Genomic DNA, 15,092 nt, shown 5'->3' with positions numbered 1-15,092 from the left:
TGAAAATGCATGACTGATAACATCACTGACCTCGTGGTCAATATGAAGTTTATGGTCCTTCCAAGCTTGCAGTGACCTATACAGATCTGTGTCACACTGAACAGTATCATTCTCCAGGATATAGCACCTTGGCATGGAAAAGCAAACAATGGTTATTATAGTGGATACACACATACACAGCAATGCAAACAGCTGGTTTTAATAACACAACTCCAGGACAGATGAGAAGCCAGATTGGATATGACATGCAGAATTCAAAAAAACCAATGTTCATTCAAGAGAATAAGAGTGTGCTATGAGCCAGGAAAAAAGTTTGGGTTTGAGTTGCCATGGAAATTTTTCAAAAGTAGAAAAATTCAAGGAGAATATTCCTATCAAGCAGAACCTGTTGACTGCTTAATTTCTATATGTAAATTGTGCTGCATAGAGTTCTCGCTTATTCATTAGGCTGTCTACATAAATAATATCTACTAACTAGCAAGCACTGAAAGCATTACTCAGAAGCAATTTCCCAATGCATAATTAAGTGATACAGGGGTAGGGGCAAGGATAAAGTACTTCTTTATAAGATGTATTAGTACACCATAAAGAAAAAGGGGAAAAAAAAAACCCCAAGAACTTTTGCTGTTTTCTACAAAAGGGATAAAATTTTTCAAAGATATCTCCCTGACTTCAAAGGGAGATACCCTCTGACAATTTTAAGTGCTTATGTTTCACTAACTTCTAATGCAATCCAGGTTTCAAAATTCTTTCAAAAACAAACAAACAAACAAAAACCTGCTAGACAGATGCACCTAAGAAGTTTATTAGGGGTCAACAAATACCATGTAGTCATCTTTGAATACTTTTTCAAATTAAAGCTGAGTATTTTCAAGACTCCTTTACTTTCTTTAAACCTCCTCATGCATGTTGTCCCACTGCCTTCTTTTCTGCAAGTGTTCCTGGGGACTCCTCATGAATTATGCATAACCTTCCTAACAGTTCCTTGTATGGATCTGGAATTCACCCAACAAGGCAGCAAAAATAAATTTAACTTGTTCCAGAAGCACAAATAGTGATTTATGGGTACTGAACATTCATGAGAGCTGGGGTAAGAGGGCACAATTCTCTGATGTCAACCTAGTTACGTTTCTTCCTATTAGCGAGCCTTTAACCCTGTAAACAGAAGTCAAATGGAAACCACAGATTTCAACAGCAGCTAAGTGGCTCACGCATGTTTACATAAGCTAGCCATTAAACAATTTAATGCACATAATCAGTAATGATTGGTGGATTTCCTAATAATTCACAAGTGGAAATGGTGACTAAACTAATTAAGTACAGTTGAAGATATACCATCAGTCCCTAGACCTGCACACTGAGGAAAAGATTTTTAGCTATTAGAGTGCCCAGACAATTCCCTCACCTCTCTCTCAATATGTTCCATTTCCCAATGCTCCTGGTCCATCCAACTTCATTCATAATACAGCTTTTCCTTTCCTAGCACTGGCTACAGAAAGCTCTGAGAGGCTGCTTCCTCCCTTAGGACTGATTTGGGTTTGAAATACAAAGCAACCAATGATGTGAAACTAGGTCATACTCCAATTAGAGCCTTTGGTCTTCAGACAGGCCAGGTTACCCGCTGCACACTGAGATTTCCATAAGTAGAGCCTCTCCTGGTTTCACATAGGTGTACACATAACTGTTGCAAACAGTTTTGCTTGTCCTCACTGGAAACATGCACTGATCAGTGATTACTGTCTCTGAAGTGCAGAAGACATGAAAGCACTGTTGTAGTTCTTCAGTAGCTTCGTGCCCCTCTGTACATGACAAAACTAAAACAAAACCAAAAGCTGTTGTACAGATGAGAATAAGGATTTTAGTGAAGCTAGACTGGGTATCCAAAAGGGACACAACATACTTATCACAAGTTAACACACCCATTTACGTAAAGCAGCCACTTATGCAGCAAAAGCTTTTAGAAATATGCCAAGTGCACTCACCTGTGAGTCACTTTTATTAGGTTAGGGGCTGTATACTCTGCAATACCACCAGTGCCACTGTATTCCCCCACGTCTTTATCTTCCTCCTCACGAAGAATAGCCCTCTGCATCTTGTGCCGCTTGGTGATGTTTCTTGGTAAGACAGGTTGGTATCCATCCTCTAAACCCAAGTTATAAACTGCTCCATCCAGTTCAACAGATACAGAACGGATTGAGCGATTCCGGACATAGCTTGGTTTGTATTCTGCATGGAAAAGAAATTGAAAGGATTAACGGGGGAGAAACAGCCTGTTACAATTTAGTCCTCTTTGTGGTTCTTGGGAGAAAAAAACCAGCCCATACTGTGACATTTAGAATTAAATGGATGACAAATGGTGTTTGTTGCAGCTGTTCTCTGAGCTGCTGCCTCATTACCTTTTGCATGAAGAGATGGATACCTTAGGGCATGATAGAGAGGGCAGATATAATGCAAATGCGCAAGGATGGCAGAGAGGAAAGAAAATGTACTTGTCCAATATCACATTTAGAGCAAACAGCTCATTCAAAGAGACTCTGCTCTTCCCCCAAGAGTCACTAGATGGCAGTAAGTCCCTAAAAAAACTAACCATAACAGTTCACGACAGCTAGTTCTCTATTGTTTTCTACTGTCCACCGTACAATGCTCCACTGCTAGGATTCCTGCAACGCTTCCCTGAAGTGGTCCCAATTACTCCCAGGGTTCAACCTGAGCCTTTTCTCAATTCTTTGCTCATTCTTCAAGGTAAGATGCTTGATTTTTTTCAGGAGGGGTTAATATCTGAATATTACTTTTATCCACAGCTAATTTTTTTCTTTGCAATTATTTTCCTGATGTGCACTCCCTCAGACTTTGCTTCTGCAGCCCAAAGGCAAAATTAAACATTTGCTATGAATTGTCCTGGCCCAAATCCCCAGAGCTCCTCTTTCGTTTCGTCTGGAATAGCACAAATATATCCTAGTTATAGAGTCTAAATTCATATCTAAACTTCCCTACTGTATGATGGAGTCCACCTCTGACCATATTTCCTGCTCACTGTCAACGACTGCTGAGAGTCACTCATTACACTAAGAAGCATAATCATCTCATTCCTTGAGAAAAAAACACAACTTAAGTACCATAGCCTCTTTTCTCCTCCCTGCCCAGTTCCTGAGTCTTTGCTCTGCATATGTGGTTTGGAATCATCTAAGACATTACTGGAAACAATTGAGTCCCTTGGCTCCTCCAGTCACCTCTCCTTTACACAGAGCTGAAACACACAGCACATCTCACAAGAATGGGACTTCTTTCTGCAACCTGGTAAGGGAAAAACTCAACCAATGTGCCAAATGAGAAGACCAATCTTTCTTGCAATCCCAAGCTCCCCAGAAAAGCCAACTTTCTCTATGGGATAATCTCCCCAGCAAAACAAGGAGGGGTAAGAAAAAAAGGAATGGGAGGTACAACAACAAAAATTGACAAAATAAATATTCATGTCAATCAGCATGCTTTGGCATTAACACAGAGTGACTTTTTTCAAGAAGACTTACATTAATTCCAAATGGATCACAAGGTCTCAAGAGCCATTTTGCAGACTGGGAAGAGAAATAAACATCTCCTCCCACCTGAAACTGGTCCAAGCACTATATTCTTGTCAGCGCCACACACAGAAAGTAGAATACCAGCTGGATTGTCTGGCTTTGCACATTTTCCACCTGTGGTTCAAAGTTTATTGCTGATACTAAGCCAGGTGAGTCACTGCTGAAGGGAAAAAAAAAACCCAAAAGACCAACCCTATTTCAGGCACCCATTCAGGAAATGTTTGACTAAATGAGAAGAAAAACTCCCATCTTTTCAGAAGTAGGAGGCAGTTCCAAAAAGCTACACCCTAACAATTATATTCAAAGTATAAACTCCCATTTCTTTAATTGTTCCCTCATTTCATCTTGTTAAGCTCAGCCAACTCACAATTTACCTTCCTTACAAGTCTAATATGCCAATCCAGCATGTTGGACCTCAGCAGATAGCTTCAGGGAACTGTCGTCTACACATGTTCCTGAAGAATTAGAAGCCAGGAGTTACTCCTCCCTTGCAGCCAAACTAACCCAGCCTTACAACGAACAAATTGGTCTGGAGTGAGACAGCTCATGAAGGACTTGTATTGCTTTACCACAACATGCTATCCACAGTGCTGACTCAGCACTGTGATTAGTACCAAACTCCATTATTTTCAGAGGAAGTGGTTAAAATGTTTAATAAGATCAATGTTAATCTGTGCTGTGCTGTCCCACCTGCGAAGTACACTGCAGGCATAAATACCAATGTCTAATTACTTATTAGTCGATCCTCCTCCAGGTTTAAGTTTTACTCTTCAATTCATTTACCTCTGTACACAACATACAAACAAAGTAGATTTAGGGCTGTTAAGTATTTGGTCCCAAACATCTATCCCCCCTTTTCCAAGTTATTAAAGTCTGGCTTTGGTAAGCTCTATGAGTCCCAATGCTTCTCTTCCTCTGGTCTTACAGCAGCCAGCTGTCTTATAGATGGTACTGCTAAAAAGTTGCATCCTCAGAACTCAGTCTGGAAATGAGTCCAGAGAAATTTAAGCCTTAGAAAGCTACATTTCAGTGCCCCACTCATCCAGCTGTGTCCTCTTGGACAACTTGACAAGCATGCTTGTCTTCACTGGAGCCTGAAAGGAAGTACGCTGTTCTGGTCCAGATTTCCCCAGACAGTCTAGAGACTCAAACACACCTGATTTTTTTACAACCCTTTTTTGGTAGCATCTCAGGTTTCAACACTGTCTAGCAAAAGCACGAACTGCAGGATCCAAAGTTATTATTCAACCGAATAAAGCAAGGGCAGTGTTGTATTATAAAACCATAAACTTCATATCCGACACAAACATGCCCAGCCTTCGGTTTATATTTAATTCTCCTCACATCCTCATCACTCAAGCCTTATTACTTACTTTGCAGACACCAAATTCACGATTTAACACCGAGATAATTTGGAAATAATAGTTCTCTCAGGGATAACTGAGAAGACTGTAACCAACTCTAACTACTATATGGCATTTTCCCCAAAGCAGGGGCATGACTGCTCAGCAGGAACACTGCAGAAGACAGAGAACTCTTGGTCTTCCCTGTTGACACTTACTGTACGTAGGTATTTTGGATCTGATGTATTTTCCAGCATCACAATGAAGATAGAATAAGCCAGTATGCAAGGATTCTGCTTCCACACATGCCACGAGGAAAATATCCACCACTAGCCTCATGAATTCCTGCTAGGTATTTCCCAGTAATGTCTATATATTTTCCAGAATTTTGTAGAGAAGAAGCATTTTCTTCTATAACACCAGAGTAAAATTAGGCACTTTGAAGTCAAATTTTTGAAAATATCTCAAGTGTGTAGAAATATGGATAAAGGTTTAGAGGTGTTTTTTTCTTGGGCATTATGTACCTAGGGATTTTTAGAAATCTTATTTTGAATCTGTGTCCTTAGATACTTCAAAGAGGAAAAAAAACCCAACCCCCAAAACTTTCTTACATCCAGTTTCTCACAACTGCCATTGAAAATTATACATCAAATGCATTATCTTTAAAGCAAATGATGTTCAGGTTTTGGGGGTTTGTTTTTGTTTTTGTTTTTTTTTAATAACAAAGAAGGTAATTTTGCTCCAGCATTGAGACTACCTCAAAAGAAAAATGAATGACATGAAAATTGGAATAAAAATGCACTAGCCCCTTTGTACACACTTCTGTTTGTTGTTTACAGATCTGTGTGGTCTATCATCATTTCTCTACATGCAGCTTAATAACTCCTTTAATCACATGCACTTGTTCATCACAGGAGGAGGAGATCAAATCCACAGCAAGAAAAATATAATAGACCACAACACAGCCGAAGATTTTAAGAGCTCACTATTACTCTAAACTTTCTTCCTACTGCAAAGCTTTGTTTCATCTTTCTTATAAAAGAAAAACATACTGAAGAAAATAAAGAGGACACAGAAATGCAAACATTCCTGACACCCAAACCCATATATACCAAACATTAATGTTTATGTGTTTCTAGCATGTAAAAGCTTTGCAAGTGAGTTGTGTATTTGTACATGGCCCAAATGGGACGTACATGACATGACCCTGTTTTGTAACTGACTTTACTCAATTTAGAAAACATTTTTGCCTGCTAAATGTCCTGGTGCACCTGACAATGGGTCTAGACCATGCCTACATTAGAAAGTAATTATTTTATCAAAACATTTGGTGCTCCAGCCCTTCTCTATCAGCAATTTAGTCTGGTCTTTTAGACCACACGTTCTCACTACACATGACTGGTTTTAGTCTTTCTGAAAGACCAATCCTCATACCCCCATCAGGGTTTGCAACACACTTTATGCACCCTAGAAGCAGGGCATCCAAGTTAGTTTTCTGCAAATGACTGTATATTAGAATCCATCAAAACCGCTCTCTGCAAATCCATCTCTATTATGCATGATAGAAGGGAGTGATCAGGGTGTTCCCTTCAAAACTACACTATTGCTTTTAACTAAAGCAGCATTAATGTGGATGTGACCCTAGTCCAGTTTGAAACTTCTATTTTCTATTTAGCTATTGTTCAATCTGATGAATAGCATTTATTGGCATTCAACTAGGGCTGCAGTATGATCCCATGCACTCATCAAATTCTGAGAGGCAGACCCCAAAGATGCCCTCAGAACTATGCAACCCAGCACAGACTGCACTTTATCCCAAGTTTCATGAAACAGGTCATAAAAGTCCAAATATACATAATGAGTATCCAGTTCACCCTCCTACCATTCACAATCCAGTGACCCAGCTTTCTAGGTAAGCTGTTTAGAAAAACCTTGGTATGTTACCTTGACTTGTATTGCTTTGTGCTCATTTGCATTCAGTGTGTGATTTATTAGATAAGTGCATGTAAAAGGATAGCCAACATCAAATTGAAGAGTCTATGTCAATAGGTCCAAGCTAACGTCTTCCACTGTATGGCACACCCTGGATGCGAGCAGAGGGAAAAATAAAGCATCTGTGGAGTCAATTATTTTACGCAAGACACAAGCAGCGGGAACATGATTGTCAAGATCCTATCTTATGCTGCTAAAGTTTATGCCTTATGGTTCAATGACGCAAGTGAGCTGAAGGGTATAGTATAAACTCTGCCTCTTCTGAGCAGAACACAGGGGAAAAAAAACACCATTCTGATTCCTCTGCTAGAGGGAGCAACCTTCACATTTTTTACCTCAACTTCCTTCATACATAAACTAAAGGTAATTATACACTTAACCACCTCCTCTGGATGTTGTGAAAATTAGTTAATGTTTAGGAAGCACTGATGAAAAGTACTTAAGTAAGTGTTAAGTATTATCAGATAGCATTATGTTGCCCTCACTTAAATTGTTTTCCTCTTCTCATTTAAGTACCTTCAATCTACTTCTGTTATTTGTCTCCCCGTGACTGAACTTTCTTCTCTGTGACTTCAAAAAGTTAATTGAATTGCAAGTTCTAGTGTTATTTAAAGATTATCTGCTGTGCCACATATTTAAACAGCAAGTATAGTTGAGTAATTTCATCCTGGAACCAATAATTTTTTTCAACTAAAAATTAGCTTAGTAGGTACTAATCAGCTTGCAAGGCAAATATAATGGGAGAAAATCAATTTAAACTCTCTGTTTGAAGCTTGTGCCAGGTCATTATACAGAAAGACTAATCTGCTAAATAATTAAGGCTCTGTATTTGTGGAGTGAGACGAAAGAAACATTACAAGTGAATAATAATTCTGTGCTGCCGTTTGCCTCTTTAATCTATAATTAGACTATGTACTTCAAATATAGATGTTAGTCTGACTAAGGTTTAACACAGAGCCAGTGAAACAGGGTTTCTGAAAAAGCACCTGATCTGTGCCAAGGAAACTAGAAACAGTCATCCCCTTCGGACGTGATCTCTGGTTAAAAGTCAGCCTTGTCTCTGCTGACTGAGCACAAGGAAAGGATGTTAGAAACAAGCAGCTTCTGTAACAAAGCACACGCATCCTTATTAAAAATAAATTACTGCAGTAATGGCTCCAAGCATTGCAGTACCTACTGAAAACTGGAGTATTTGCTGTAAAACACTGTTCATGTTTCATGGCCTATGTAATGATGTGCTACTTGCCACCTTCAGTGTTTGTACTGCATTTCCCAGTTTTGAAAGACATAAATATAGGACCCTATTTTGGATCAAAATACTCCTCTACCTACAGAGAGAGATATTTTCAAATCTGATTGTCCAATATGAGGCACATTGTTTCATAGTTAGATACACAGTAAATATGCTGATAGAATTCAATGCCCATCAAAATCAGGACAATTATGCGTGTTAGGGAACAAAATCGTAACAGTTTTCTAAGGCAGAGACCAGAAGATACAGCGGGTTCACTTACTTTTCTTAGAGAAGAGTTTCTTTCTCCGTCCAACGTGGCTCAGCTTGTATTCGTTCTCTTCACAATTGCAGTCTTCACTATTCCTGTTGTAATACTTGGGCAAAATATTGGAGGTGCCTTTGCTGTTGCCTGCAGCGGCCAAGTTTGCCATTCCCTTGCACTTGTGTAGCTTGAGCTTTCCACTGGCATCTTCCACACACTGCCATTTCTGGAAGAAAAATTTGGTCATTAAAACTGCCCCAACTGTGCTTTGTCTAATGGCCCTCTCCAGCAATCTATCAGAGATTCCTTGTTGTAGTAAGCTGGGGCTCATCTATCACCTATTACCAAAACAGACCTTTTGTAATCTTCCATTTTCAGACAAAACAGGAACTCTTTGGAACACTCTTGCATCTGTTTCTGATTTTTTTTCTTGGAGGCAGAACAATGGGAATTTAACAAAATCAATACTACAGCTAAAAATATGGACGTGACAAGTGACAACTTTCAGAAGCATAACTGTGGCATAAACCAAGGATGTTCAAGCCTTGTCCACAGGTTTGAAAAGAATCCTTGCCTACCAGCAAGTGTGTTTGTCAGGCTGGCAGGAATCTATGCCACTATTATGCCACTAAACCAGCACCAAGCTCCAGGCCTGCATATAATCACAGCCCATCCCATATTCTACAAGGGAGAAAACTTCTTGAAGGAGTCTCCTTCTCTTTAATAGTTCAAATGCCTGATGGTGGGATGATTTTATCCAAGTTGTGGGTTCCTTTACTGTAAAGATCTGGTCTGAGCTGGTTATCTAGACTCATTCTACAGTCAAAGAAGAGGAAAAGTCACTTCAGGGTATAATACACTTCATCCTAAGGTGGCCATATAAAAGAGATAAGAAAAAGGATTGCCCTGCAGAAGTGCCTGTTTCTCTTCACTGACCTTTAAAAGGGTTGGTATGACTGGATCAGCTATGGAAATCTGTAGTTAGATGAGTTTATCTCCATCTTGAGTGTTTCTCTTAACAGCTTTTCCCATTCAACACCCTTGGACTTGACTAGCAATGGTGAGCTGCACTGGATGCCTGCAAAGTGAGAATCTCCTCCCTCTTCCACTCAAACTAAAGATCTCATCTCTAATCTCCAACTCCTTCTGTTAGTCAAAACCTGAAGTAATTTGCTTACAGCTCCCTTTGTGCTGCTGTCAGAGCTGTGCCAAGGGCAAGGGAGTTTAGCCACCTTCAATCTGGCACACAAGTTTTACCCACTTCCAGACACATCACAAAATAATTCCACCTACTCCTTTATTTACCAACACACTACTAGCTACAGAGCTAGGCTTTGAGATACATAAAAAAACTTCACAGTAGCAGTTGCTACTGCTTTAAATAGAGACTCTCGGAAACACTTCAGCTTTTTGCTGAGTCTTGAGAGGCGTTCCTCTTTTTCCCTGTTACAAAATCCTAAGTCTGTGCTCCAGGACTCACTGGAATATTGAGAATTTTCCAAATAAAAGAAGAGAAGGAAAAACAGCAACAGCTCCCAAGTGAGATGATGTTTTATAGCAGCCTGCCACTCTACAAGGGAGATTCAGGCACTTCACCTGCCATAGAGAGGTGCGCCCAGGCTAGGACAACAAAGCCTACATTCTCCATTGAAATTCACTCCATTGTTTGCATGACAGCAAAGTAAGAAAACAGTATCACTGTGCTTTTATAATACAGAATTTAACAGGAGTCTGAAGTGAACTGGCAAGTTACAGTGGATTTATCTATGTCCACGGGAGATTCTCTCATTTAAAATGATCAGAGTTTTATGGTGTGTCCACTTATTTCTTCAGACAGTTGGATGGCAAGTCTCCTGAGCTGTAATTACTTCTTAGGTGCAGATATTGTGTCCAATCTCCCATACAATCCAAGCCTTGCACTGATGCAGATAAACACAGCTTAACTTTCAGCACAAGGAATCATAGCAAATCAATGAGAGATACTGACATAATAAGACATTTGAATCAGAATCTTTGTATGACTGTCTTCATCTGTAAAGCAGGACACATTTACTTAGATGAAGTGTAGAACAAAAATAACCTTTGAAGAATCAATTGCTGAGTTTTAATTTTATTATTATAACATTGATTGATACAGACTGAGGTTTGAAGCAAAAGTTATTTTACTAGAATAAGCAACGGTTTCTTTCACAATGAAAAAAAGATGTAAAAATGTTTGTTGCTGTTTCCCATTCCAATTCATCTGAATCTTATTTTTGAAAATATATGAACAAACTGCTTTTTCTGCTCAGTAGAGCTCTATGCTGTAGGTGTCTGATACATGAAAAATGAAGATTCAACAGAGGGCAAGTTAAATGCCATGATGAGAACTACTGTAAATAAGTACTCTGATGTATGGCCCCAAATATGTTTTCTCTATTTCTTTCATCTCCTGTCAAGAAAGTGATGCTCATTTTTCCCCTCCAGGTGAACTGGAAAAAATCCTTTAATTTTTGGTGCAGTTTAAATCTTTCCAAGGCAGCTGTATGCTACAGTGAAAACATCTTAAAGGCTTTGCTAGAAGGGCACACTGTATGCATTAACAGGCCCACTGCTGAACGACTGCAGTGCAGAACTACCTAAATGACTTTAGAAGCAAACATTGAACACATGGGGGTGGAAGGTGGGGAAGGAAAGTCTCAAGCTTCTACTTTTTTCCCCAAACCAGATATGGACGTGTGTGAATGTGTCTGGGATTCAACAACTTACCCTTGGTCTGCTTATAGGCACAAATGCCAATTCTCTAGGTCAATATCACAGCTATATCAGTTGCAGTCATTTCCAAAGGATGCTTTCAATCTTAGGGAAAAAGGGTAGTAATTACAAGGGAACTGTGCATCCACTGCCTGACAGTCAAGAAGCTTTAAACATTGTGAATTCTGGCATTTTAAATTGGTTTCTAGTGCACAGCATACCATCATGCAGAAACTTGTGTCAAATCCTGGAAGCAACTAAAGTATTTTATAAGAAGTAATCACTTAAATAATTAAATACCTATATGAAGAACTCCAGAGTGCCCCAGAGATACTTTGGCTCACAGGTACAAATGATAACCATCCAGCAGCAAAACATAATTACATATAAATAGTGAATTAACTCAACCAGTAAAGAAAACAAAGCGCCCTTAGTTCACCACTTGCCCCCAACTTTTCAGGTCTTTTCTTCATTAGGCCAAAATATGTGTTCCTAATTCAAGTTCTATAGCTTATAACATCTCACAAGAGCTATGTCCTGAAAGGGAGGGCAGTTTAACACAAACTAGAAGTCAATGGAAAACCCAGACTCCCCCACAATCTTCATCCCAGCTCATATCAAAACTCCAAAGGAAGAACTTTTCTTTCCTCCTGCAAAGCATTGCAGAACAGCTACTCAAGCCATCAAATAAATGGCTTTTGCAATAAGTCCTGAAGCCCATCAAGCTCAGGTTGTGCAAAATTTCCAGACACCTCATTTAATCATTAAAGCTGTTCCAGCTGGAGATTTCCCACCATCTTAAGGCAGGCCAAGTTAGCTGCTGCACTTGTGCTTTCTGCCACCTACTGTGCTGGGCTTGTTCTAACACTTCTTCTCCATCCTCTACCTTACCTCCCACTGCACAACACATGCTACTCAGTTATTTATGTGCAAAGCAGAAGAGTCTGGGCTTTAGTTTAATGGAGAAATCAGTGCTACTGAACAGAAGTCTTGTTCAAAGATACACTGCAAAGGCAAAAAAAAGTTTGTAACACACATTCTCCCCTCCAGCCCAAACTACCTGCTATATATATCAACAAGAGTAAAGTAGGACTTCAATATCTATGAAACATGAATCGTAACAGCAGCAGTTGTAGACCGAACAGATGCCCTGTTTTCCCCCAGTAACACTATTTACCTTGAACATGCAAATGACCCTTTAGCAGAAAAAGACATGTTGTATTTTTCTGTGTTAAACCCCCATTATTTCCTTCACAGCCCCCATCACCTTGAAGTGGTTTTTGCATTATTGTGCATCAATGTCTTCTTACCGCTACAGCAATCACAGATGTTAATTCAAAGTCATTACTTGAGGCCCCAATCAGAAACAAATGGCCATGACCTTCCCTGTAGGATTTTTTCCTACAATTCACTCATTTCCCTCAGTGAATCTCTCTCAATTGACATTGTTTTCTTTGGGGGAAAAGGGCTTATCACACAAGCCTTGCTAAGAAAAGATTCCAGTTGAAACATACAGCTTTCAGAGCTGAGCCCTAAATCATCATGCTGTGTCTCATCAGCTCCTCTTTTTGTTAAGCGAAAGAGATTCCATTCCCTTTTACAGAGAAGTGAAAAGTGAAACTGTCTGATCAGTTAAGCTGCCAGCAAGGCTCCCTCCCTAACAGTTTTAGGAATACAAGCTCTAGGAATCAAAGTTTCTGCAGGATAATTAAGTCCTCTGTCCCTGCCAGCAACCTGACAAAAACACTTCAGCAATATATGTCACCTTTAGTTTATGCGTATGCTTCCTGAACCCCACCCATCCCTGCTGCCACATTGGATGGTTGAGCTAGAAACAAACTGCTTTAATGGCTAGAAATATACTAACTTCCAGTCTAAACTGATTTATGAGTAGTCAAGATACATTTTTTCTTGTATGAAACAGTACAGTTATAGTTTAGTTAGTATAAAACAGTTGAAGTTAGTTTAGCTAGCTCTTCTCCTTTGCTGTGGTTTGTTCCTTCTGTTATATTTTATTGAGCTAATGAGGACAAAACAGCAAAATCCAGAGAGAGATGCAAGCCCCTTCTCTACTGCTTTTGCTGGCAGCTTGTCCTACTGCTCAAATGTTACAGGTTTCAGGAAATAGTCAACTTGATTTTCCCTTTGTTTGTCTCATACACATTACTACTACTCTGTTCTTGTTGACTGAAAATAATTGGCTCATGTCTTCTGTATAACACCTTTTAGATTCATGCAGACAGATTCCTCAGCTATTTTTTTGACTGAATATGCTCAGTTCCTTAGCTCTTCCCAGCAGGTGTTATTTTCTTAATCTTTTAATATTTTTCTTGGGTTGTTCCCCCCCCCCCCCCGTACCTTCTTCCAATTTTATCCATTGGCAAAGGATATTTTCCTTTCCTCTATTTCCTCTATTTCATGTCATCAGTACATAAACAGCACTACCTGTTCTTCATTCCAACTGGACATTATTTCATTATACTGACTCCGGATTTTTGGAGATTTGGAACTCTGGGGTCTCAGCTCAATTTCAGTTGTCACACACTATATATCACTCAAACCTTAAAACTGTAAGATGGATGAACAATTTATTGACAAAAAATTTGGAGTGCTTTTTAGTGCCACAAACTGCAGCTGAAATGATGCAGGTGGGACAATCAACTAGCATGCAGATGAAAAAATCAGGTATTCAACTAAATTTAAGATTACAATTATATAAGTCATTTATTATTAATATAATAATTGGATTGTGGTATCAAATGGTCCCAGCTGCTGTGTTAGGTACTGCAGAAACTAAGGAGTGAGGCAGCCTAAGCAGAAATTACATTAGTGGTGGAAGAAAAAAAAAGTAGCACCAAAAGGGGAATTGATTTGTCTGAGGTCCCACATCAAGTCCGTAACAGTTCTGAGACTGAAGCCAGTCTCCTGACCTCCAGTTCGTCGTCTTTTGAACTAAACTACACTGCTACTCCTATCAGGATATTTGAAAAAAATTTGGGTTTTTTATTAAATGGTATTGATTTTGGCAAACTACTTGCAACTACTGTAATGACAAGGAGTTTAAAAATCTCAGTTAACAAGAGATGCAAATTCCTTGGTTTTGTGAAGCAACAACAAGCAAAACAACCCATAAGTAAAATAGCTTCTGGGAATCATTATAGGCTATTTCTGGCTAAAGGAGGAAAACAGTTTTGTTAATTATAATTCCTGATAAGGAATACAATCCTTGAATAAGACCCTTAATAAATCATCATGATTTTAATTTTCATGGTTTGTTGCTTCCTAATTTTATCAGTTTGAAGGCTGATAAAATTTTTAATGTATGAAGTTATCAACAAGTAATTTCTTGTTGCAGTCACAGATTAAGAACCAGATCCTGAAAGCTGCTGAGCATGTGCAACTCGCACTGGAATTCAGGAACTCCAAAGATCCGCCTAAAGAGCTATTAAAATTATCTGGACTCTAGCTGGCTTGATATGCTTCACTTATCAACAGAACCTAAATTCTTTAGTAACCTTGGGATATCTCTGCTAGGTACAAAAGAACCGGACAACTACCAAGGATACACAGATCAAAAACTTTCTTCCCAGTTTTTAAAAAAATTCCGTATAAAACCTGACTTAGTTTCCCAGGTCTGACTAATGTAAGTTCAAGCTACAGCACCCTCAGGAAAAGGAGAAAATGTAAGTAATTTTTTCTACTGCTCCACCCTTGGCACTAACCAATGGCTAATGATGATTATGGTGGCAGGAATATGAACTGCTGCAGGAAAGCACACATTGAGCAGAACAGTTTTCATCACTGCTATGCCATGCTATGTCAGAGAATTGGGAGGACCAACTGAGTAAATGACATGATTTTACTTATGATATCTTCATGCTGGCTACAAAAGAGAATATCCCTTCATGATCCTGGTACAGCACAAAGCAATCAGAGGAAAGACGTGTATC

General features: G+C 39.2%; 1 protein-coding gene across 15 annotated transcripts in view; it reads right to left on the bottom strand.

The window, feature by feature from the left end:
* Positions 1 to 15,092, bottom strand: part of SULF2 (sulfatase 2) — a 167,488-nt gene that overhangs the window by 11,710 nt on the left and 140,686 nt on the right. For all 15 annotated transcript variants that reach the window (XR_003922555.2, XR_005932000.1, XR_003922554.2 and 12 more), the window contains 3 exons: positions 8,428 to 8,635; positions 1,983 to 2,226; positions 31 to 127 (listed from right to left, as the gene is read on the bottom strand). Coding sequence is in view for 12 of the 15 variants with exons in the window: in XM_030007843.2 (XP_029863703.1) it covers positions 31 to 127; positions 1,983 to 2,226; positions 8,428 to 8,635 (549 nt within the window). In the remaining 3 variants the exon portion in view is untranslated. The remainder of the gene's footprint in view (positions 1 to 30; positions 128 to 1,982; positions 2,227 to 8,427; positions 8,636 to 15,092) is intronic.

This window comes from Aquila chrysaetos, chromosome 3 (assembly GCF_900496995.4).
Source record: "Aquila chrysaetos chrysaetos chromosome 3, bAquChr1.4, whole genome shotgun sequence".
In the NCBI taxonomy this organism is placed as follows: domain Eukaryota; kingdom Metazoa; phylum Chordata; class Aves; order Accipitriformes; family Accipitridae; genus Aquila; species Aquila chrysaetos.
The sequence above is the reverse complement of the archived record's forward strand: the minus strand, read 5'-3'. Positions and strand labels throughout refer to the sequence as shown.